Raw genomic sequence first — 21617 nt, forward strand, 5'->3', positions numbered from 1 at the left:
CCCGGGCGGTGCGGCCTCCAGGCCGCGGAGCCGCTGGGAAGGCGCCCGGGGGCTACCACGCCTCCCCACGGCCCAGCCGGGGCTTCCTACTCGGGGAGATGGGCGGGGACATCGAGGGCCCTGAGGCGCGGCTCTCCCCCAACCACGAGGCGCGCAGGCGGCCGCGGCCCCCGCCGATTTTGCGCTGTCCGGATTCGGCCAACTGCGCGTGCCGACCGCCCCGCTGTCCCCGCCCCCGGCCCTCGGCCCTTCACACAACAAGCAGGAGAACAATTCCCTCCCGCGCTTCTCTGCCGTCGCCCGCTGGGGCCTGCCTTTTATAGACGCGGCAGCCAATGCGCACCCTCCTTCCTTTCGGCCCGCCCTCCCGGCCAATCGCCGCGCCCCTTGTGTAAGGTTCGGCTCCTCGGCAGCTCTCGGTGGTTTTCGCTGTTGCTGGTTTTTTCAGGAGCTGCTCGCTTGCAGCCGGAGACGCTGCTTTTTTTTTTCCGGGTTCGGAGTCGTTCCGGATGCTTTAGGCTGCCGGATGTCTGATCTCCGGATAACTGAGGCGTTTCTGTACATGGATTATCTGGTAGGTGCGGGGAGCGGATGGCGTGTGGGTTCTGGAACCTCAGCTGGCCCGGTGGCCCTCGCTTGAAGGAACCAACCTTTTTTTTTTTTTTTTTTCGCTTTCTTTCTTTGCGATGCGGTGCCTTGGGGGGTTTCTTTCTTGGCGGCCGCGGCCAGGGCTCGCGGCGGGGCGGCGAGCTGACAGGTAAAGGCGCGGCCCGGGGTCTGCCGGGCTGCGGGGAGAGATGCGGGCCGGGGCTGCGGGGCGTCCCCTGCCCGTGTTCGCGCCTTCGTCCGACCTTGGCTTTTCCCCCGCGCTGCCCGCAGACGACTTGCTTTCCGGGGAAGCCGGAGTTTTTCGCTCTCGCTTGCAACAGAACTCCAAGTGCTATTAAACAGCCATAACCGAGAATGGCTTCATTAAATCCAGGCAGCCGCGGTCATTTGCTTGCTATTAGAGCTCCGAGAGCCTTGACCCGGGGCACGGGCGCATTAACCTTCCAGGGGCCGGGGCTAAACCTGCCTGGCAACCCGGCCGGAGCGAGACGCGGGGCTCCGGCGGGTGCGGGGCGCTGCTGCACGCCGCAGCCGTCCCGGACACCCTGCAGCTCCCAGCTGCACTTTATTTAGGCCGGGCTTGTTCTGGGGAGTTTGGGTGTGTGTGTGGGGGGAGTGGCAGCACCAGGCTGGAGCAGAGTATTGGAAAACTGACTTGTGGGAGTGTGTGGTGTGTGTGTGTGTGCACACGCACGCAATTATGCAAGCCCCGGCTTTCGTTCCAATATTTGTGATTTCCCCATCGCTGCCTGTTGTGGTCCGGGGGAAATCTTTCTAGGCAGGGGGCTGCGGCCGGTTCCTGCGTCGTGACCCTAAGTCGCAGGTGTCCGGGAAGAACCACTGTGGCCCTGTGGAGCTGAAGTCCCTGGTGAGGGACGGCCCCTCCTGGTCGCAGGACCCAGAAAGTTTGATTGCAGATTGGCCTTGGCAGGGATGGGCCACTGCCTTCTAGGAATTGCACTGAAGGCTGTGCCGAGATTATCTGCAGGCATTCTCGGTCTGGAATCGCTGGGCCAGGGCTTGGTTTGTTAGTATTAAGCTGTACGTTTGAGGTTCATCTTCGTGGATGTGAAGTTACAGCGTTGGTCCTGTGCTGGGGGAGGGTGGGGATGGCAGCTAATGCACGACCTTGTGAACGGAGCAAGCGGAGTCAGATTGTGTGTTGCTGCTGCTTGGTGGAGGTCAGCGACTTCCACGTTCCCGGTGGATTTTACCAGACTCACAGCTGTAGCAGGTTAGGGGGATGGTCTCAGGTCCTGCGTCCTACCCCGTGCAAGGAGTTCTGCAGGTTGGGTTGCGGGATGTGCCCCAAGAGCTGATTTTCTGAGTTTAGCTGATTGATGTGGAGAGCTTGTCGGGTACGATATATGGCTGTGTCTTGTTGTCTGTGTAGATTTCATTGGAAGTTTCGTTGAGAATAATTAGCACCTGGGAAAGGCTGCTGTTGGACTCTTAAGTGACTAGTGCCTGAAAAGGAAGCCAGGTGTTTCTGAGCCTTCTACTCTTTATTTTACTGGGTGTGTCCTGACATTTTCAAATTGTAGCACCTTGCTGCCTCTGAAGTGCAAAGCCCACCCAATCCTTCAGTGAAAGTGGCGCTGAACACTGGCGACTGTGTAAACTCCAGGCAGATATGGCCTAGGTGCAGGTAAATGAACATTTGTGGGCTCAAGGTTTGAGGGTAACAGATTAATTTCTGTACCAATTTACCAACAGCTTGTACCCGCATTAGTGGATTGCAAATTTGTTTTCTTAACCTGTCACCCCTCCAACATTTGCTTTGCCATTTATATCTGTTTTGTTTCTTTGACTATGCTTCCACAAATTTCACAAGGGCAGTGGAATAATCCATAGAACTCCTAGCAGGGGGAGGAAGAAAAAGTCTTAAAAACAGTTCAGTTCTTAGGAGTGCACTGCTTATTCTGTTGCGAAGGTTCCCACCGTCCACCAGTGTTAAAATGGCCCGAAGAAGGCAGCCAGCAGTCCTCCATGGGGGTGGTTTTGTCTACTTTTTGCTTATCAGTTTTCAGCATAAGTGTGCCATACATCACTGATTCTTTTCTTATTTTCATATTGACTTGCTTATGCATAATCTTTGATGTTCATGCAAAACCCCATTTCTGAGAAATAAAAATCAATTTCTTTGTGTGCAGGATCTTATTTTTGATGCATCAAGCTCTGCATTACCTGCCCAGCACACTTCCACTATGCCACTCTGCTACTCTGCTACTAGGCTCCTATTTTTTAAAATAAACCCATCCCCAAACTTTGACTAGTTTCCACACACACACACACACACACACACGCACCTATTCCAAGTTTTGACTCTGAGAATTTTACTGAAGGGACTGGAACAAGCTGTCCTCTCATGAGCTTGGGAAGAATAATGGTGCGTGCCTCTTTTTCTTTTTTAATCAGCATTTGACTTCTCTTTGCTGTTAGAATCTGGAAGAGAGAGAGGGCGAGTGAGCTGTGTGTGTCTATTGTCCATTGTTCTCTGGACTGGATGTCACCCCTTCACCTTTTTGGTTTGGAAGGGAGCGGAAGGGAGGAGAAAGAGAAAGGTGAAGGTGCTATTTTTAACAGCTTTCAATCAGATGAAGATGGGAAAACTGAAGCAGCAGCTCTCTAATCTTGGCTGTTGCTTTTAATTTCTTAAAAGAAATGCTCTCGTTTAGAGATTCTAGATGAGCAGAATCAGATGGTTTCTTAGTATTTCAGACAGATTTTTTAAAATTGATTTCAACTTAGGGGAATAGTGGTAACTGGGGATAAAAAAATAGTTCTGTGTATCACCTGGTGTGGTGCCTGACTTGATTCTTGGCATAGGGTTAGGCTCCAGTATTTGTGGAATCGCTTGAATATGAGACCAGAGTGACAATTTCATTTGCTTTACCAGCCTCTAAATTGAGACAAGATAAAATCTGTTTGGATTAGGTATTTGGTTCTGGGGAATGCAGAATGTATCTTTCTCTGTTAAGTCAAAAGATCATCAAGTATAATTTGTCTAGCTGGGGTTGCAATTGAAACCAAAACATCTGTTTTCCAGTGGATAAGCAGAGTCTTCCTGGGAGGCCACGTACCTCTCTCCCCCCTCATGATGACGTCTGCAAGGCCGTGTTCACACTTGTCAGGTCTATGGGGAAGGACTTGGCTGGCATCCTTGCAGGCTGTACCAGCATCTCTTTTCTCTGCTGACAGCTAAAAGTAGTAAGGCCACGTGCACAGCTTTTTGAATAAGGAAGGAGAAAATAGTCTAGTTAGCGTGAAAAGGGACAATCTACCTTGTGGGCTTTTCTGGAAGGTTTGATGAGATCCACTTCTGGATTCCTTTCAATTCCCAAATGTCCCTTTTGACTTGGCTCACTTGTGTGTACCTTTCCCCTCCCTGTCACAACAACAGCAGTAGAACTGGTTGTACATTGAAGAGATGATTCCTACAATATAGCGCTATAAGTAGTCCATTGCTTTTCAAAGATGTCATGTTCTTGCATGGCAGTTAGGTTGTTGATTTATACTTCCTGTTTAAGAACGCATCTCAGTGAATGGGAAGATGGGGAGTGGTCATCAGTCAGCCAAAGTTGCAAGACTCCCTTGAGGGTTATGTAGGACCTATGAAGATGAAGCCACACGCTGGTGTTTTCATTAATTCACTCAACGGTATTGCTGGAGCTAGCATTTGGTGCATGGCTTTGAAAGACTTGAGGAATAAACCTTCTACTGGGATTCCCTTCCCTGCCCTGCTGTAGGCAATAGGTGAGACCTGCAGAGCCAACTGAGAGGCGCAGAGGGTCGGGATGACCTCTGAGGTGCTTGGCTGTAGTGTGGTTCTCTCTAGTGGACGTTTCTTTGTTTTCTTGTGAACTCAAATGTAAGATGGCACTTGGCGCATTTGACAAGTAATAGTGCTTGATTGGGGCTCTTGTGGGCTACACTGCCACTTGTGTTGCCTGCATCCCCTACCACAGTGCCAGTTATTCCTAGTCTTCCAATTCAGCTTTCTGCTAGTGTGCCTTGGAGGATGGTGGCCCAGGTAGTCGGGGTCCTGCTACCTACCAGGAAGACTGGATGGAGTTTTTGGTTTTTGGCCTGGCCTGGCTGTTGCTTGCATTTCAGTTGTAAACTACTGGATAGGTCTTTCTGTCTCTCTTCTCCTTCTCTGTCAGTCAACCTTGAAAATAAACAAATAGGGCCTGGCATGGTGGCCTAGTGGCTAAAGCCCTCGTCTTGATTGTGCCAGGATTCCATATGGACACTGGTTCTAATCCTGGCAGCGTCGCTTCCCATCCATCTCCCTGATTGTGGCCTAGGAAAGCATTTGAGGACAGCCCAAAGCCTTGGGACCCTGCACCTGTGTGGGAGATCTGGAAGAGGCTCCTGGCTCCTAACTTTGGATTGGCGCAGCTCTGGCCGTTGCAGTCCCTTGGGGAGTGAATCATCGGACGGAAGATCTTCTTCTCTGTCTCTCCTCTCTGTATATCTGACGTTGCAATAAAAATAAATAGCCACAAAGAAAGACCATGCTTCATATACACACCCCCAAATTGAAAAAAAAAAAAAAAAGAAAAAGAAATCTTAAAAAAAAATTGTGGTTATGGGGCCAACACTGTGGTGTGGTGTGTTCAACGTCCCCACTGCAGTGCCGGCATCCTATATGGGTCCTGGTTTGAATCCTGGCTCCTCCACTTTTGATTCAACTTCCTGTTAGAATGCCTGGGAAAGTAGTGGAAAATGGCCCAGGTACTTGGACCCTTGCACTGACATGGGCGACCTGGATGAAGCTCCTAGCTTCAGCCTGACTCTGTATTGGCTGTTGTGGCCATTTGGGGAGTGAACCAGTGGATGGAACATTTCTCTCCCTCTGCCTCCCTCCCCTCCCCTGCCTTTGAAATTCATAAAAAACGAACAAAACAATACTTGTTTTGTCTTATGCACTGTTGGTGCTCATTGTATTTGTACATTGCATTTGGATATAATAAAATTAAGTTTATTAAAACGAATTCGTATACACTGGTGGACTTTGCCTCAATTGTTGGTCATAAGCTTCATCTGCTATTATAAAAATTGGCGTCTTAGGGAGAAGATCCCGATGAGTGAGATGGAGGGTCATCTACCACTATTCATAGGATAAAAATCAACCAACCAGCCAAGAACAGGAATTCATATTTTGTTACAGAGAATAGAGTTGATTGGTGCTAATACATTGAATAGGGGCTCATTTGAAAAGAGAAGTGAAGTCACATTTGTGATTTTATATGATGTTCAGTTACCTGTGAGCCAGGCTTTAACAAAGATTTATTTAGTTATTTATTTGAGAGTCATGGTTATAGAGAGGGAAAGAGAGAAACAAACAGAAAGAGGGAGACATCTGCTGTCTGCTGATTGATACGCTAAGTGGCCACAATGGCCAGGGCAGAGCCAGGCTGAAGCTGGGAGCTTCATCCAGGTCTCCCAGGTGGTTGGCAGGGTACCAAGCGCTTGAGCCATCTTCTGCTGGTTCAGCAAAGCAATTAGGAGGGAGCTATACCACAATACTTGCCCCAAGCTGGACTTTTCTTTTTTTAATAAAGAGCATTTTTACTGAAAACATTTTCTGAATGACTTTTTTTTTCTTAAGATTTTATTAATTTTTATTGGAAAGCCGGATATACAGAGAGGAGGAGAGACAGAGAGGAAGATCTTCCGTCCGATGATTCACTCCCCAAGTGAGCTGCAATGGCCGATGCTGCGCTGATCCGAAGTCGGGAACCAGGAACCTGGGTCTCCCACACAGGTGCAGGGTCCTCGACTGCTTTCCCAGGCCACAAGCAGGGAGCTGGATGGGAAATGGAGCTTCCGGGATTAGAACCAGTGCCCACATGGGATCCCGGCGCGTTCAAGGCGAGGATTTTAGCCACTAGGCCATGCCGCCGGGCCCCTCTGAATGACTTTGAAAAGTGTCTTTTGAACAGTGAATGGCTATGAACAAGTTGCATGTATTTTGTTGGACTATAAAGTAATAATACCGTCCTAACACTCTAGTCTTTTTTTTTTTTTAAGATTTATTTATTTTTATTGCAAAGTCAAATATACAGAGAGGAGGAGAAACAGAGAAGATCTTCCCTCCGATAGTTCACTCCCCAAGTGACTGCAATGGCTGGAGCTGAGCCAATCCGAAGCCAGGAGCCAGGAGCTTTTTCCAGATCTCCCATGCAGGTGCAGCGTCCCAAGGCTTTGGGCCATCTTTAACTGCTTTCCCAGGCCACAATCAGGGGGTTGGATGGGAACTGGAGCTGCTGGGATTAAAACTGGCGCCCATATGGGATCCCAGTACGTTCAAGGCAAAAACTTTAGCTGCTAGATTACTGCACCAGGCCCAACACTCCCTAGTCTTAATGTCAACTGGATGAGGTAGTTGTGTTAATGTTCCTTTATTAATAATTCATAAGGTGAAAATAACGTGAGCACAGTAAATCATTGTCTTATGCACTGTTGGTGCTCATTGTATTTGTACATTGCATTTGGATATAATAAAATTAAGTTTATTAAAACGAATTCGTATACACCTATACATTGCGGGAGTCACTTGGTGAAAACATTTTCAGAAAATCCATTGTGCTAAGTAGGAACTGTTCTAACAGAGATGTGGCGTCTGTTTCCTGGGATTCCACCACTGCAGCCTTGCAGTGAGGGCGGGAGGAGGGACGTGCGGGGACCTCGAGCAGTGTCCTCCAGGAGACCGCGTGCGGAAGCATGCATAAGCCAAGTGCTTCTGTGTGGGCAGTGAGGGGTGCAGATGATACACAGAAGGGCATTCAAGGGAGATTTGGGGGAAGGCTGTGTACCTGCCCCAAGGTTACAGGGCCAGCAGGTGGCTGGCATTGCAGCTTCCAGGGCACTCTGTCCTCTCAGGCTTCTACCGGAAAGCCATTTTCTTTTACTCTAGGCAGAGGCTCTGGCAGCTTGGTGACAAAGCTATTGGCATGTTCTTGACATTTTTACAGCATGCTTCATGTAAGTACAGCCCTCCATATCCAAGCGTTTCTTATCCATAGCTCAAGTGTATTTGTAAAAAGCCTTGCATTCGTACCAAACATGCACAGACTTCTGGTTGTTCCCTAAACCATCCATGGGAACAGTTGTTTACGTAGCGCCTGTGTTGTGGCAGGCAGCAGAAGCTGCCTAGCTGTGATTTAAGGTATATTGGAACGTGTGCGTGGGATGCATGCAAGTTTTTGGGAGGGAGCCTGAACATCCAGGAATTTTGGTCCCTGTGGGAGGTCCTGGCACCTTTCCCCAGTGGATGCCGAGGGATGGCTATACCATGCTGCTGCTTACATGGACAGGTTCAGAAGAGTGCTCTGGGGCCACCACTGCGTTCAAGCAGGGGCCCTGAGCAGTGTGTCCCTCAAGGACTTGGCTCTGCCCATGGCTGTTGCGGGTCAGGCTGCCTGGACAGAAGAGTGTTGTATGCAGAGCCATACCCTTTCCCCAGTCCCCAGGCCAGTGCTTTAGTCCCTGAGGTGGCCTTCAGATCCAGTGGTCCACCAAGGAGCCGGAAATGAATTTTGAGGCAGCCTCATTAGGTAGGCCTCTGCTGTCATGTTCAAGGGTGAATTCCTGACTGTCCCAAGCCCAGTCGGTACCTTTTAAAGAGGTTGCTGAGACTCAGGATCTATTTGAGTGTCTGAAATCTGCTATGCTGCTTTGCCAAGTGTTGCTGGCGAAGTGGAACTGTCCCCAGCAGACAGAGACCACAAGCAACCTTTTGCTTCTGAACTGTGACTGGTTAAAGTCTCCGTTGACACTGACTAGAAAGAATTCACTTCTGAAGTAGCCCCGAGGGAAGGGAAGATTTTGACGGAAGGTCTGGTGATTACCTTGGAGAGAAGTTTACTCTGCTTCTCACAAACTGTGTTCATGGTGGGCTCTTATGTCGGAGCCTGCTGCCCCCATCAGTTGTGCTACGGCTCTGGTCTGACATCATCTCATTGCTTCATGTGCCTGGGTGAGTCTCGAAGCCCAGTCCAGCTGACTCTCACTTCAGAGTGCCCACGCACACTTGCTTTTCAGCCAGACTCAAAGCAGCTCCACACTTGGTTTAATGATCTTTCGTCACCATCCTGAAATGCCTCATTTTGGACAAGAGGCTTTGCATGTTCTTACTGCCTGGATCTCTACACTTTATATAGCTTGAACTGATCGCTAGTGCTAAAGGCAAGACATAGTTCACTTCTGAGTCTGGCCTCCTGAACTCCTTTTCTACCACCAGAATCTGGTCCAGTGCGTGGTTACATGGGGACTGTCTATCAGGTGAATTGCAGAGTGTTTTTCTTGGATTAATTCAGTCCTCCCCACAGTCTTGTTAACCAACTATTTCAGGCTTCAACTTACAAGGAAACTTGGGGCTCTGAAAGACAGGGTATTGGCAAGGATCAGGTAACTGGTGGAGGGTCAGGGCTGGTATGAATCTGGCTTAGCTGATTCCAATCCTATGCTGTAAGTGCTGGAACTTGAGGGAGTATGTGATGCTGTTGTAAAGAGTCCTCCCCCACTTGAGAACTTAAAGACAGCGCAGTCCCGCGGGGGGAAGCTGCGTGGGTTTCTGCCTGGTGACTGGAGTTTGCACACCATTGTTCCCATTGGTTACCCACTGCTTTGCATAAACTGTCACGTTATGCTGTTGCCTCACAGCCCAACACCTACCTGATTTTGACAGTCCCTCGGATGGTTGCTTTTGCAGGAAGGTTTCCTGCACCGGATTTGTCAGTATCTTGATTTGCTGAGACCTGTTCTGACCTCGGCCCAGCTTCTCTTCCAGACCAGACCTCGTCTCCTGGTAGCTGTGTCTATGTATCCACTGGAGAGATTTTTTTTCCCCTTCCCTGGTCACTCACAGGTGGGGAAGGGATGACAAGCAGGATCTGGGCCTGGGCCACTCAGGGAAGTACAGCCAGTCTGTGCCTGTCTCTAATTCAGCTAGACAGAAAGTCAGGAGCTAACACAGAATTCAGTATTTTCAGGGTTTGGTTTTCTTTCTTTGTATTGGAAAGGCAGATTTATAAAGAAAAAGACAAAGAAAGATCATCCACCCACTAGTTCTCCCTAAAAGGCTTACAATGGCTGGAGTTGAGCTGATCTGAAGCCAGGAGCCAGGAGCTTCTTCCAGGTCTTCCACGTGGGTACAGGGACCCCAGGACCTGACCTTGGATGGGAATTGGAATAGCCTGAACATAAACCAAAGTCCATATGGGACGCCGGCACTTTAAGGTGGAAGATTAGCCTGTTGAGCCCTGGAGCCAGCCCCACAGTTTGGTTTTCTAAGTATGAAGTATGGCAAGCATGTGTAGGGAACTACAGAAAACAATATGAAAGAAAACAATATGTTCATGCCTCACTTACTCAACAGCATTCAACATTTTGTTGTTTTTAACTTCAAAACTCTGGTGTGTTTTTAAAAATAGTGATACTCCCAGGCTATGGCTGAAGCCTCCTGCCTTTGCGAACTTGTCTCCTCCACTCCTCTTGGTGATGACAAGTGTCTCAAAGTTAATGATCCTTCTCATGAGTGTTTTTTGCATTTTATGATATATGTGTGCAAACTATGTGTTGTGTCTTGTGAATGTGGAAATTTTAGAGAAATTCTAATGTACACATTCTTATCTTTTTGATATTTGCCATTTTCCTACTTTGATATTGTTTTTGAAATTAATAACTTTCATGTTGATCGGTAGAGTTTCAAATTTTTAGTTTAGATGTAGTCATGTCTAGTTACATGTAGATATCTAGTTTGCATTTGGAAAAGCTCACAAGAGAATTTTTCTGAAATATTTATTTTTTTTTATTGCAAAGTCAGATATACAGAGAGGAGGAGAGACAGAGAGGAAGATCTTCCATCCGATGGTTCACTCCCCAAGTAACCGCAATGGCCAGAGCTGAGCCGATCCAAAGACAGGAGCCAGGAACCTCCTTCCCACGTGGTGGCCTAGCAGCTAGAGTCCCCATGTGGTGGCCTAGTGGCTAGAGTCCTTGCCTTGCAAGCTCTAGGATCCCATATGGGTGCTGGTTCTAATCCCGGCAGCCCTGCTTCTCATCCAACTCCTTGCTTGTGACCTGGGAAGGCAGTTGAGGATGGCCAAAGTCTTGGATCCTGTACCCACCTGGGAGACATGGAGGAGGATCCTGGCTCCTGGCTTCCAAAGAGAATGTTTTTTTTTGAAGCCTGGCTGTGTGTGTGCAAATGTGTTTTCTTTAACATGACACATGAATCATAAAAGCTATTCCATGGAGTTTTATGTACATTTCAGCTTTTATTAGGATTCTGCAGTTTTTATTAATGGCTTATGAGTCATTTTGTAATCATATTAACACACACTGAGCAGACAAAGCAAGTATTTAAAAAAATTTGTAAGAAAATAGAATTGAAAGATGAGTTTATTGGATGCCACCATACTTTGAAAACCACACATAGTTTTTTTTATAGCATTCATTTCCATAAACTGTTAGAAGACTCCCTTGTATATATGATTTCGAACTTTTTTGAGACCGAAATAGACATCTTTTTAAAGCATTTTTCACATTGTTTTGGCAGTCTAAGAGCAAATATGTTTTGGTAATATTTTAAAAATGCTCATTTTTTGTTTGAGAAACAGAGTAACGCAGAAAGAGAGAACTCTTCCATCCATTCCTTCACACACCTAACACCAGTTCGAGCCAGGGTTAGGACTGAGTTGAGCAGGTCAGAGCTGGGAGCGGGGAGCTCTGTCCTGCTCTGATGCCTGGGAGGCCAGACCACAGGCCCTGGAGCCGTCACCTGATCCCTCTCAGGTACAGCAGCACCACACTGGAAGCTGGGGTGGAGGCCGATTGACCCCAGGCATTCCTGTGTGGGACGTGGACATCCCTGGTCATGGCTTAACCCACATGGCCACAATGCCAATTTCAACATACTTATTATTAAAAGTGAAAGCTTAATGAAGGAGACTTGAGGAGCATACCAAAATGCAATAGAAAAAAAAAAACAATCTGTGATTCTGCAATTTGTGGAAAATCAGTTTACATGTTAGCATAGTATCCTGTAATGTGTAGGTGGGATTCACTTTCCCATCTAGGAGACCCATGTGGTATCATAATGAAGCTATTGCTTCATACCCAACTGTGTGCTTAATGAACTTTCAATGATTTCTACAGCATACATTTTCCATATTAGTAGGGTAAACTACAATTAATTAAGCATCTTTATTTGCTTCAGTGTTGGTTGTTCAAATGGTGTTACAATCCACATTCTTTGTAAATCCTTGGATTTTTGTGAGAGTGGAATGCAAAGAGCAGTAATTATTTCTTTGGTACTTTAGTGGGTCTGAAAAAACTTGAGTTCCAGTGTCTTAAGGTTGGGAAACACTCACAATTAGGTAGGCCTCTTTGTTGTGCAATTTTTAATACACTCATTTATACAATAAATCTCTTGAGAAATAAATTATATTTTAATATTCCCAGGTCTTTGGGGGGGGGGTGTTCTTGTTATAGGATTCTAGAGAGAATTGTTGGGTTTAAAATACTCATGTTTTAAAACACTCAGTTTTGACTAATTCAGCTAATATTTGTAATTTGCTTAGAATGCTGTTCGGGTATACTGGGCCACCCTTTGTTGAGATTAAGTTATCTGATAACAGTCGTGCTGATGAACATCTGTTGAGAATTCACTCTGCTGAGTTCTATTATTTTTTTTTTTAATTTTTATTTTAAATTTTGAATTTTATGGAACAATTCTGTAGAGTCTGGGGTTCCTCCCCCCTACCCACCAATTGATTCTGTTGAGTTCTGTAGGAAGTGCTATGGAAGGCCTCCTTTCAGTTAATCCTTTCCACAACGCCCAGAGAAGTGTAGCAGCTGGGGAACCAATGGTCAGGAAGCACCGAGGAGTCACAGCTGCCTCCATTGTCGGGCGTGTTGGTGACAAGTGTGATCTTACCTGGAACTAATAAGGTGTGAGCTTGAGGTATGCGTCTGCCTTACCTTCCACAGCTGAATGTCTTTGAGTTTAACTTCAGCTCCATTTACTGGCTGAGGCTTCCTGCCAAGGTGGACCTTGGGTGGTGAGGGCTCAAGTGGTTGGATCCCTGGCACCAGGTTGGAGACCCGAATTGAACTGACAGCGTTGCCTCAGCCTCTCAAACAAGAGAACTGAGTTTCAAGTCATGTTCTTTCCACCTGTTATCTGTGTGATATTAAGTGTTTCTTAGCGTCTTGGTCCATGATAAAATGGAAAAATGAGGAGAAAGTAAGCAATCAAAATTTTAATAAGTTGAGCACATCTGTTTCTTTTTGTGGCTATCAGAGTGTCATCCCTGCCCTAAGGAGGAGGGAACGGTTCTCTGCTTGTCTGCTTGTTGCTTGCTTTGGCTCTTGTTCTCTTTGAAAGTCAGTTAGGGAGGGAGAGACAGAGATAAGAAAATCCTTATCTGCTGGTTTACTCCTCGGCAGGCCAGGCTGAGGCTGGAAGCCTAGAACTTCTTCCAGGTCTCCTAGAGTGGTTAAATGCTGATGAAGTAGAAGCAGAGGCCTCTTGCTGAATGTGAAAAATGATGGAGCAAGCGTTAGAATTGTGTATGGGTGAAGAAGGCATTGTAAAGGATGAAAATGCGGGGCTTACTGGGGAAACAGAATGGACGGTGGTGTGTGAGGTTGAAGTGCACAGCATCACTTAACAATGATACAAATTTACTGAGTCGTGTGCTTTTTTATTTGTTTTTGTTCTAGCTTTTGTAGCTATCTAGGTGTTGCAGTAGATGGACAATTAACTCAATAAGGGTAAGGGTTTTTATTTTTTTAAAGGTTTATTTATTGGAATTCATAGAGAGGGACCTGCGTGGGAGACCCAGAAGAAGCTCCCCCTGTCTCCCGGCTTTGGATTGGTGCAGTTCTGGCCGTTGTGGCTACTTGGGGAGTGAATCAGCAGATGGAAAATCTTTCTGTCTGTCTCTCCTCCTCTCTGTATATCTGACTTTCCAATAAAAATAAAATAAATCTTTAAAATAAAGTGGAAGGAGAGAATTTTCAGTGTAGTCAGACAATGTAGTATGTGAAGGTAAGGTCATGTAGGTAGACCAGTTCTCAAAGGAGAAACTCCAGTGCATGGCTTGTGCTGGTAACCAGAAAAAGATGGGAAGATTGGTATTGGATGGTCAGTTGTGTGGGTGATGGGGTCACCAGGACCATAGAAGGAGTTTTGTTGCAGTGAAGGACTGAGCCAGGTAACAAATCCTTAGGGGATCACACACTTTGACACTAGCTAAGATGTCACTTGGTACACCTCCATCTCATCTTAACGTGTCTGGGTTGAAGTCCCAACTCCATTCCAGATTCCAGTCTTGAGGTCATGGGACTCCAGGAGGCTATCGGTGATAACTCAGGTAATCTGATCCCTGTCACCCGTGTGAGAAGTCCTGGTTGAGGTTTAGGTCCTGGGTTTGGCTTGACCCACAGCTATTGGACCCACAGCAGTTGGACCGAGAGGCCACACGGAGCTGAATTTGGAGCCAAACTGCCTGTCCTTGCATTCTAGCTCTATCACCTGTGCCACAGCCTTTACATCTCAGGTTCCTCATGTACAAAGGAAGCAGAATGACTATGTGTGTGGACGTGTGCACACACATAGGGATATATGCATACAGAAATGTGTCATTTTAAAGAACCCTTAGCACTATGAAAGTGTTAGCTGTTAGTGAGCTGGGACAGACTGTGGTCACCAAAAATTCTATTCATTTTTCTACTAGAGCCTTTCACAGAGCACCCATTAAATGTAGTGCATGGTAACTGGGTTAAAGAGACTGCAGCTGCCAGTTGGTGTTCTAAGTGGCAGCTGTCTCTGAGATACAGGGTGAAAGGTGCTGGCATGACACGTGGTGGCCCACACGCCTCAGGCCACTTCTGGTTTTCAGCTGTTACAGATGTGCGGCTGCATGGGATGGCTCACTTTGATCCAAGTGGACGAGTTCTCTGAGATCCCCCTCTAGCATTTTCTTTATTGGGGCTCGGTGTTTGAAAGTGTCCGCTTCGGAGAGCGTCTTCCGCTAGCACCTGATTTGCTAGCCTGCTCTTTCATCTCTTCTCCCTTTTTGAAGGCTTCCTGAGGGGCCATGTGGGGCAGCAGAAAGTAGGCTGGGCTGATTTATTGGATGATGCCTCTGTTCTGCTGTCAGTGTTTGCTGAAGGTGGCTGGCCTTAGCTCGCTGTGCTAGCTGCAGAAAAGCTCTTGTAATGATGAGCTTTGTCTGTGTTTAATTTTATTTATTTATTTATTTATTTTAAGATTTATTCATTTTTATTACAGCCAGATATACACAGAGGAGGAGAGACAGAGAGGAAGATCTTCCATCCAATGTTTCACTCCCCAAGTGAGCCGCAACGGGCCGGTGCGCGCCGATCCGATGCCGGGAACCTGGAACCTCTTCCGGGTCTCCCACGTGGGTGCAGTGTCCCAATGCATTGGGCCGTCCTCCACTGCTTTCCCAGGCCACAAGCAGGGAGCTGGATGGGAAGTGGAGCTGCTGGGATTAGAACCGGCGCCCATATGGGATCTCGGGGCTTTCAAGGCGAGGACTTTAGCCGCTAGACCACGCTGCCGGGCCCTGTGTTTAATTTTATATCAGAGTACCATACTGTTATATTACTCATTGGTCCTATTTTCCTTAGTACAATGTAGTATTTACATCAGTGTGCTGATTTTTGAAGATGATTTTTAAAGTATTATTTTAGAAAGTTTACTACCTATACTGTATCTAACATGCTTTCTGCTACATTTATTTTTGTTTATATAAAAGGAACCAATTTGTAGAGACAGTTTTAAGAGCATGATACTGATGCTGGCATGATTACTCAAATGGCTAATCATCCACCTGTAAGTGCCAGCATCTATAGGCACTGGCTTGTGTCCTGACTGCTTTTCTCCGAATCCAGCTCCCTGCTTATGGCCTGGGGAAAGCAGTGGAGGATGGCCTAAAGCCTTGGGATCCTGCACCCATGTAAGAGACCCAGAAGAAGCTCCTGGCTTTGGATGGGCTCAGCTCCCATCATTGTGGTTACTGGGGAGTGAACCAGCAGATGGAAGATCTTTCTGTCTGTCTCTATTTCTGTCTGTAAATATGACTTTCCAATAAAAAAATGTTTTAGAGAGCATGATTCTTTTCACCCTCACTGCCACCCTCTCTCTCCCTTCCCTAATAATTTAAAAAAATTTTTACAATAACATACTTTAAGTTTACTTTATAACCCAAGTTTAAATCCCCACTAAATAATGAATTCAACAAGTGCTAAGGTGAAAAACTACTGTTTTTTAGGAGTGTAGACAAAGGGCTATAAACAATAATCAAAGCTCAAAATGTCAATTTCACTCATATATATTACATTTTTTGTACTCTGTATATTACCACAAATCAGGGAAAACATATGATGGTTGTCTTTTGGGTATCAACTTATTTCACTTAGTGTAATGGTCTCCAGTTCATCCATTTTGTTGCAAAAACATGATTTCATTCTTTTTTTATGGCTAAGTCATATTCGGTCATGTATATGTGCCACAATTTAAGATGCCTGTTTTACAGGTTGGATAATTTAGACAGAATCATTTGATTGCCTCTGAATTTCCTTTGTTTTTCTATCAGGCCTGGAGACCTGGCCCTGGACTGTGGCTGAGTCTGACGTCCAGTTCCTTCTTGGGGTTCAGGTTGTCATTGTCCTGCAGCCTGAGTGTGTGGTAAATAGGTTCCTGTTCTAGTCATGTTCTTCTTTCTTACCACATATGTTTTTATTTGAGAAAATTCCTGACTATTTGGTCATCTTTGGAAATATCCCTAATGAATATTTTCCATTTTTTTGTCTTCTCAGTGTTTGTCACTTTATCATGAATAATTATGTGTTTTGTATTCACTTGGACTAGTTTCTTCAAACATTTGGTGAAACATTTTTTTAATCCATATCTAGAATAGATTGTCACTTGCTGATTCTAAAACATTGCACCAGATTCTTTGTAACATAAGAAAATACAAATATAATGAAGCAAGTTGCTAGAAGTGTGGGAATTAGAAAAATCTGTACAAGATGTGATGCATATTTTAATTCTTTATACAGGTTGTTTTGAATAAGCCAACATATGAATGTGTGATTATAAAGCATGGATGAGGAGGAAGAAGAGTTTAAAAAATGTATTTGAGTGATGGAGTGATAGAGTGACAAGGAGAAAGAAAGCAAGCAAGAAGGGAGGGGAAGAGTGGAGAGACAGCAGGAGAGCTCTTTCATTGACTGGTTCACCTTCCAGGTCTCCCCAACAGCTAGCCAGGAGCCATGAGGCCAGGATCTCCATCTTGGTCTCCCATGTGCGTTGGCAAGGGTTCAGGTTCATGGACCTTTCTGAATTGCATTATTAGAAAGCTGGATCAGAAGCAGGGCAGCCAGAACTGGCATTCTGATATGAGGCACTGATGCCATGATGCCACAGGTGGTGGCTTAATGCACTGTGTACAGTGCTGTGGATCTTCCTTTTGCTGCTTCACTCCCCAGATGCTTGCAATAGCTGGAACTGACCCAAAACAAAGCTGGGAGACTCCATCTTGATCTTTCATATGAGTGACGTGCGCTCAGATCTAGACCTCTGCTCTGGGATCTGAGTATTCCAAGGCTTGGCTTAGCTCGCTGTGCCGGAGTCCAGCCCTCAGCAAGAGTCATGATAAGCTGGTTTAACTCTATCCTCATTTTGTCTTAATGCACTTCTATTGCATTTTCCCAAATCTGGAGTGTTTTAACTCATCTTTGAGATAAAAATGCTTGATCCTGGTTGTGGTAGATGGTTGGAATGAATGGTGTTAGCCCCAGCAGTCATAAACAAGTACGTTTCTAAGAATGAGTGTGAGTGATATTTTTTTCTTTGGTGTTCAGAATTAACAAGTGCATTTGTTTCACTCAATGACACTTTAGTCAGTATTTATTTGCCTGAAATGAAACAGTCACTTTATGTCTTCGATTTTAATGCTGCAACCTATTAGGTTTCAGAATATTTTGTGAAGGACAGTTGTCAGATTAGTTTAGAAGAGCCTTCTTTCCCTCCTCCCAGCCTGTCTCTCTTCCTGTCTGACTTTGCTCATTCAAAGACTTATTGAAACTCTCCCTCAAATCAATAAATTACAGATTAAGTAACATTGATAAAAGGCAGAGACAATATGATCAGTAGCTTTAATGATTTGAAGAGTGTAAACAGTCTTCTGTGAGTCTCTAGTGGGGAGATCTACAATGACAAGGTCAGAATCATCGGAGGGAACTCTTAATTTGTGTGCTTGAATAGGAAATGACAGAGCGGGAATGTTCTCTGCTGTTACTAGGGACAATGAGGAAGTGAGAGGCTGAAGTAGATGCAAAATTCTATTCAACTTTTCTCCACATTGTGGTTGATTTTAATACTTCATGCAATGTCTCTTCACTTTACCATGAGTTATTACAAAGACACAGCACTATAAGGGAGAATTTCAAAAATTTCTTTCGAGTAACCTAGTTACTTTCTCCAGCCAGTTTTATGTATACTTGTAAAACAAGTGATATTTTATTAGGACTTTGATTGATATTGATGGCATTTATTCATATGTTAATCATTTGTGAGGGTAGTGAGACTTTCAGTAAACACAAAATCTGAATTCAGACATATGGCTGAGAATCGAAGGTTTAATCCACTAGTTTATTATTCTACATTCTGTTCTTTGTTGGTGAAGGATTAAGCAGAAGCAAGATTGCAGTAGAACTGTGGTTGTGAAGGTTAGACACTGTAAAGTTGTTGCCTGTATAATCTTGAGCCTTCTGATTGAACATGAACTCAACATTACCTTAGGCATTCCCTCTTCCCCGCAGTTACTCCAGCAGCACAAGTTAATACACAGGTGGCTTCCATTGTGTTAGCGTTTCATACACAGGACAATTTGAATGTTTTTCCTCATTTCAGTCTAATATGATGAAGACTTAATTTTCCTTTCAAAAATGTGTCTTGAATATCCAAACTACCGATTTGTAACCCCAGCTAGGGTGCAGGGTATGGAAAGCACTTGACTGGGGCCACACCTAGATGGGGCTCTGCCACTTACTAGCCTTAGGCATGCAACCTTCAGGGTGTTTTGTTTTGTTTTTTAATCTGACAGGTAGGCTTAGAAGTACCTACATTACTGTGCTTGTGAAGACTGAGTGGAATGAGGAGGCAATAACACCCAGCACACAGCTGTCCTCTTTTTTTTTTTTTTTTTGATTAATTTATGTATTTATTGGAAAGGCAGATGTACAGAGCAAAGAGAGACAAGAGAGAAAGATCTTCCATCTGCTGGTTCACTGCTCCCGAAATGGCTGCAATGGCTGGAATTGAGCGAATCCAAGGCCAGGAGCCAGGAGCTTCTGGGTCTTCCATGTGAGTGCAGGGACCCAAGGTTTTGGCAGGGAGTTGAATAGGAAGTGAAGCATCTGGGACACAAGCCCATACCCATATGAGATCCTGGTGGAGGATTAGCCAGTGCAGCTATCTGCCAGACCCATAGTAGTCCCTTTAGAGATGACATTCTCCCCCAACACCCCCTTTTCTCTTGTGGCTTGTGAGCTCATCAGGGGTGCTCTTTTACATTGAATTGTGTGTGCTTCCGTTGGATTTCAATAGGCATGGTTGGTAGATGTGATTCACTGTGTTAAAGGATGCTTGAATTGGAACTGCACCCTCTAAGAAGCACACTCCTTATAGGAGAGGGGCTGAGGCTGATGAGAGTGTAGGAGTTCGACAAGCTTGCCTTTCCACCCTGAGACAGGTGATGAGTACATAGCTTTCAGTTGTTAGGCTTTCATGTAACGTTCCCACATCTGCCTTGCTCCTCCTTAGTCCATAGCATGAAGACTGCAGTGAGAAGAGTCATTGTACATGCCTTTGAGAAGCCAGAAACGTGAACAGCAAGGAATGGAGGCAGAAAGGCCTTGAACCACCAGGGCGGAATCTACAAAATTTGGGTAGGAGTGTCCTTTGGAAAAGAAAATGAAAAATGGCAGAGCTTTTTGGCAAAAGTAGATAGATGGGTCCCACAGATTGTGTTGTTTGGGTACCAGAGACTCAACAGAAAATCCCAAGGGTTTCCCCAGCTATATTTGATTTGGGTTGTTTTTCTTCAGCAAATGATTGGTTTTATGCAAATCTCAGAGTTTGGGCTATGAGATATTGAAAGTGGGCCCAAGGATTTGACCCTGAAGAAGCTAGGTCCCAGAGGGGCAGCCCAGTAAGGATTTGTGGGGCTCCTGGTGGTTGTGGTGTGGACTTGGTCTCTAGTTAAGATTGCTTTTAAATGATCAGATCATTTCAAGCAGAAGGTGAGAGCAACTGACTTGTGTGTTGCAAACTTGCTCTGACTGCTGGGTGGAGAATGGATTATACTAGGACAAGCGGAAAGCATGGGGATCTACTGGGGCTACTCGTGAATCTCAGTAGGGACATTGCTGGCTTGGCTTAGGAGTCAGTAACCTTCCCTTTACAAAGCACCTGATGCTTGCTTATTTGTGCCAATGAGGTGGGGATTTTTGGTATTGTTACTCTCTGAACATTTAAGGACTATCTATTGATGTTCAGAGTAGATAGAGTTTCTGAGGTCAATTTGAGGGATTCATACCTGAGAAAACTCACTTCCTTTTCCACAATAGAAAAGGTACAGCAAGAATCTAGAGTGTCTAATTCATAGTGAAGCAGAAAGGTTTTTGATCCTTTATTGGTTGTTGGACTATACCTGCTGTAATCAGTGCTTCATTCTGAGTGTATGATTTTGTAAGGTAATCTGGAAGTGCGATTTAGTAAAAGGACACGGCCATTTGGGTATTTTTTGAGGACTCTAGAGGTGGCAATATTGGTGTCATGCCCAAGGAAGAAGCTTAAAATAAATTCAAGGGATAAAATCATATTCAGCAATTTCTAAGGTTCTAGCAGAAAGGCAGTGTTAAAAAGTGGTGCTAATTTGGGCCCAGCGGCGTGGCCTAGCGGCTAAAGTCCTCGCCTTGAAAGCCCCGGGATCCCATATTGGTGCCGGTTCTAATCCCGGCAGCTCCACTTCCCGTCCAGCTCCCTGCTTGTGGCCTGGGAAAGCAGTGGAGGACGGCCCAAAGCTTTGGGACCCTGCACCCGCGTAGGAGACCTGGAAGAGGTTCCTGGTCCCGGCATCGGATCAGTGCAGTACTGGCCCGTTGCGGCTCACTTGGGGAGTGAATCATCGGACGGAAGATTTTCCTGTCTCTTCTCCTCTCTGTATATCTGGCTTTCCAATAATAATAATAAAATCTTATAAAAAAAAGTGGTGCTAATTTAAATATACGCACAGGGAATAGGAGGAAGGAAATGCAAGATGAATCCATATTTTAGGCAGTTAGGTAATTATAGCTTTCCTTACATGATTCTAAATAAAGCTTGCCTCTGTGTCTATCAATCTATGTGTGGTAAACTGGATGCCTGTCATAGAATAACTTTGTAAAATATTAAATGTGGTATGGATATTGGGCACAGCATTTATGATACTACTTGAGATATCCACATCTGATACCAAGGTCCCAGGGTTCAAATCCTGACTCTGGTCTCAACTTCAGCTTCCTATTAATGCATATTCTGGGAGGCAGCAGGTGCTGGATTAAACCCTCTTTTCATCCACATGGGAGACTGAGTTTGAGTTTGAGGCTCCTGATTTCAACCATCTGAATGTTTTTGTCTGCCTTTCAAATACAAATAAACAAATAAAAATTTGAGAGCATTAAATAATATTGAATAATATGTGAATAATATAAGTTTACATAATGTAGACTCAAACCTCCAAACAGTACTAGCTAACCCGCAACATAGCTGTGAAGTTTAGGTGAAAGTGAGTGTTTTGTTTTGGCCCTAGGTGCTGGATCTGTTGAGACAGAGAGTGCTGGGGGCAAAGTCTTCTGCCTTTGGGATGTTTCTTCCATAGGTAAATCTCAGAGTTGCCCTCCCAGTATTTGCAGTG

The 21617-nt window shown here is 45.4% G+C and overlaps 1 protein-coding gene across 1 annotated transcript in view; it reads left to right on the forward strand.

Annotated features, from left to right (window-relative positions):
- The first annotated feature begins 413 nt into the window (after window positions 1-413).
- The window catches only part of ARL15 (ADP ribosylation factor like GTPase 15), a 405415-nt gene continuing 384211 nt past the window's right edge, over window positions 414-21617 (forward strand). Inside the window, exon 1 of the mRNA XM_004583698.2 lies at window positions 414-574. Coding sequence (XP_004583755.1) covers window positions 527-574 — 48 coding nt within the window. The 5' untranslated portion in view covers window positions 414-526. The remainder of the gene's footprint in view (window positions 575-21617) is intronic.

This window comes from Ochotona princeps, chromosome 23, assembly GCF_030435755.1.
Source record: "Ochotona princeps isolate mOchPri1 chromosome 23, mOchPri1.hap1, whole genome shotgun sequence".
Taxonomy (NCBI): Eukaryota; Metazoa; Chordata; class Mammalia; order Lagomorpha; family Ochotonidae; genus Ochotona; species Ochotona princeps.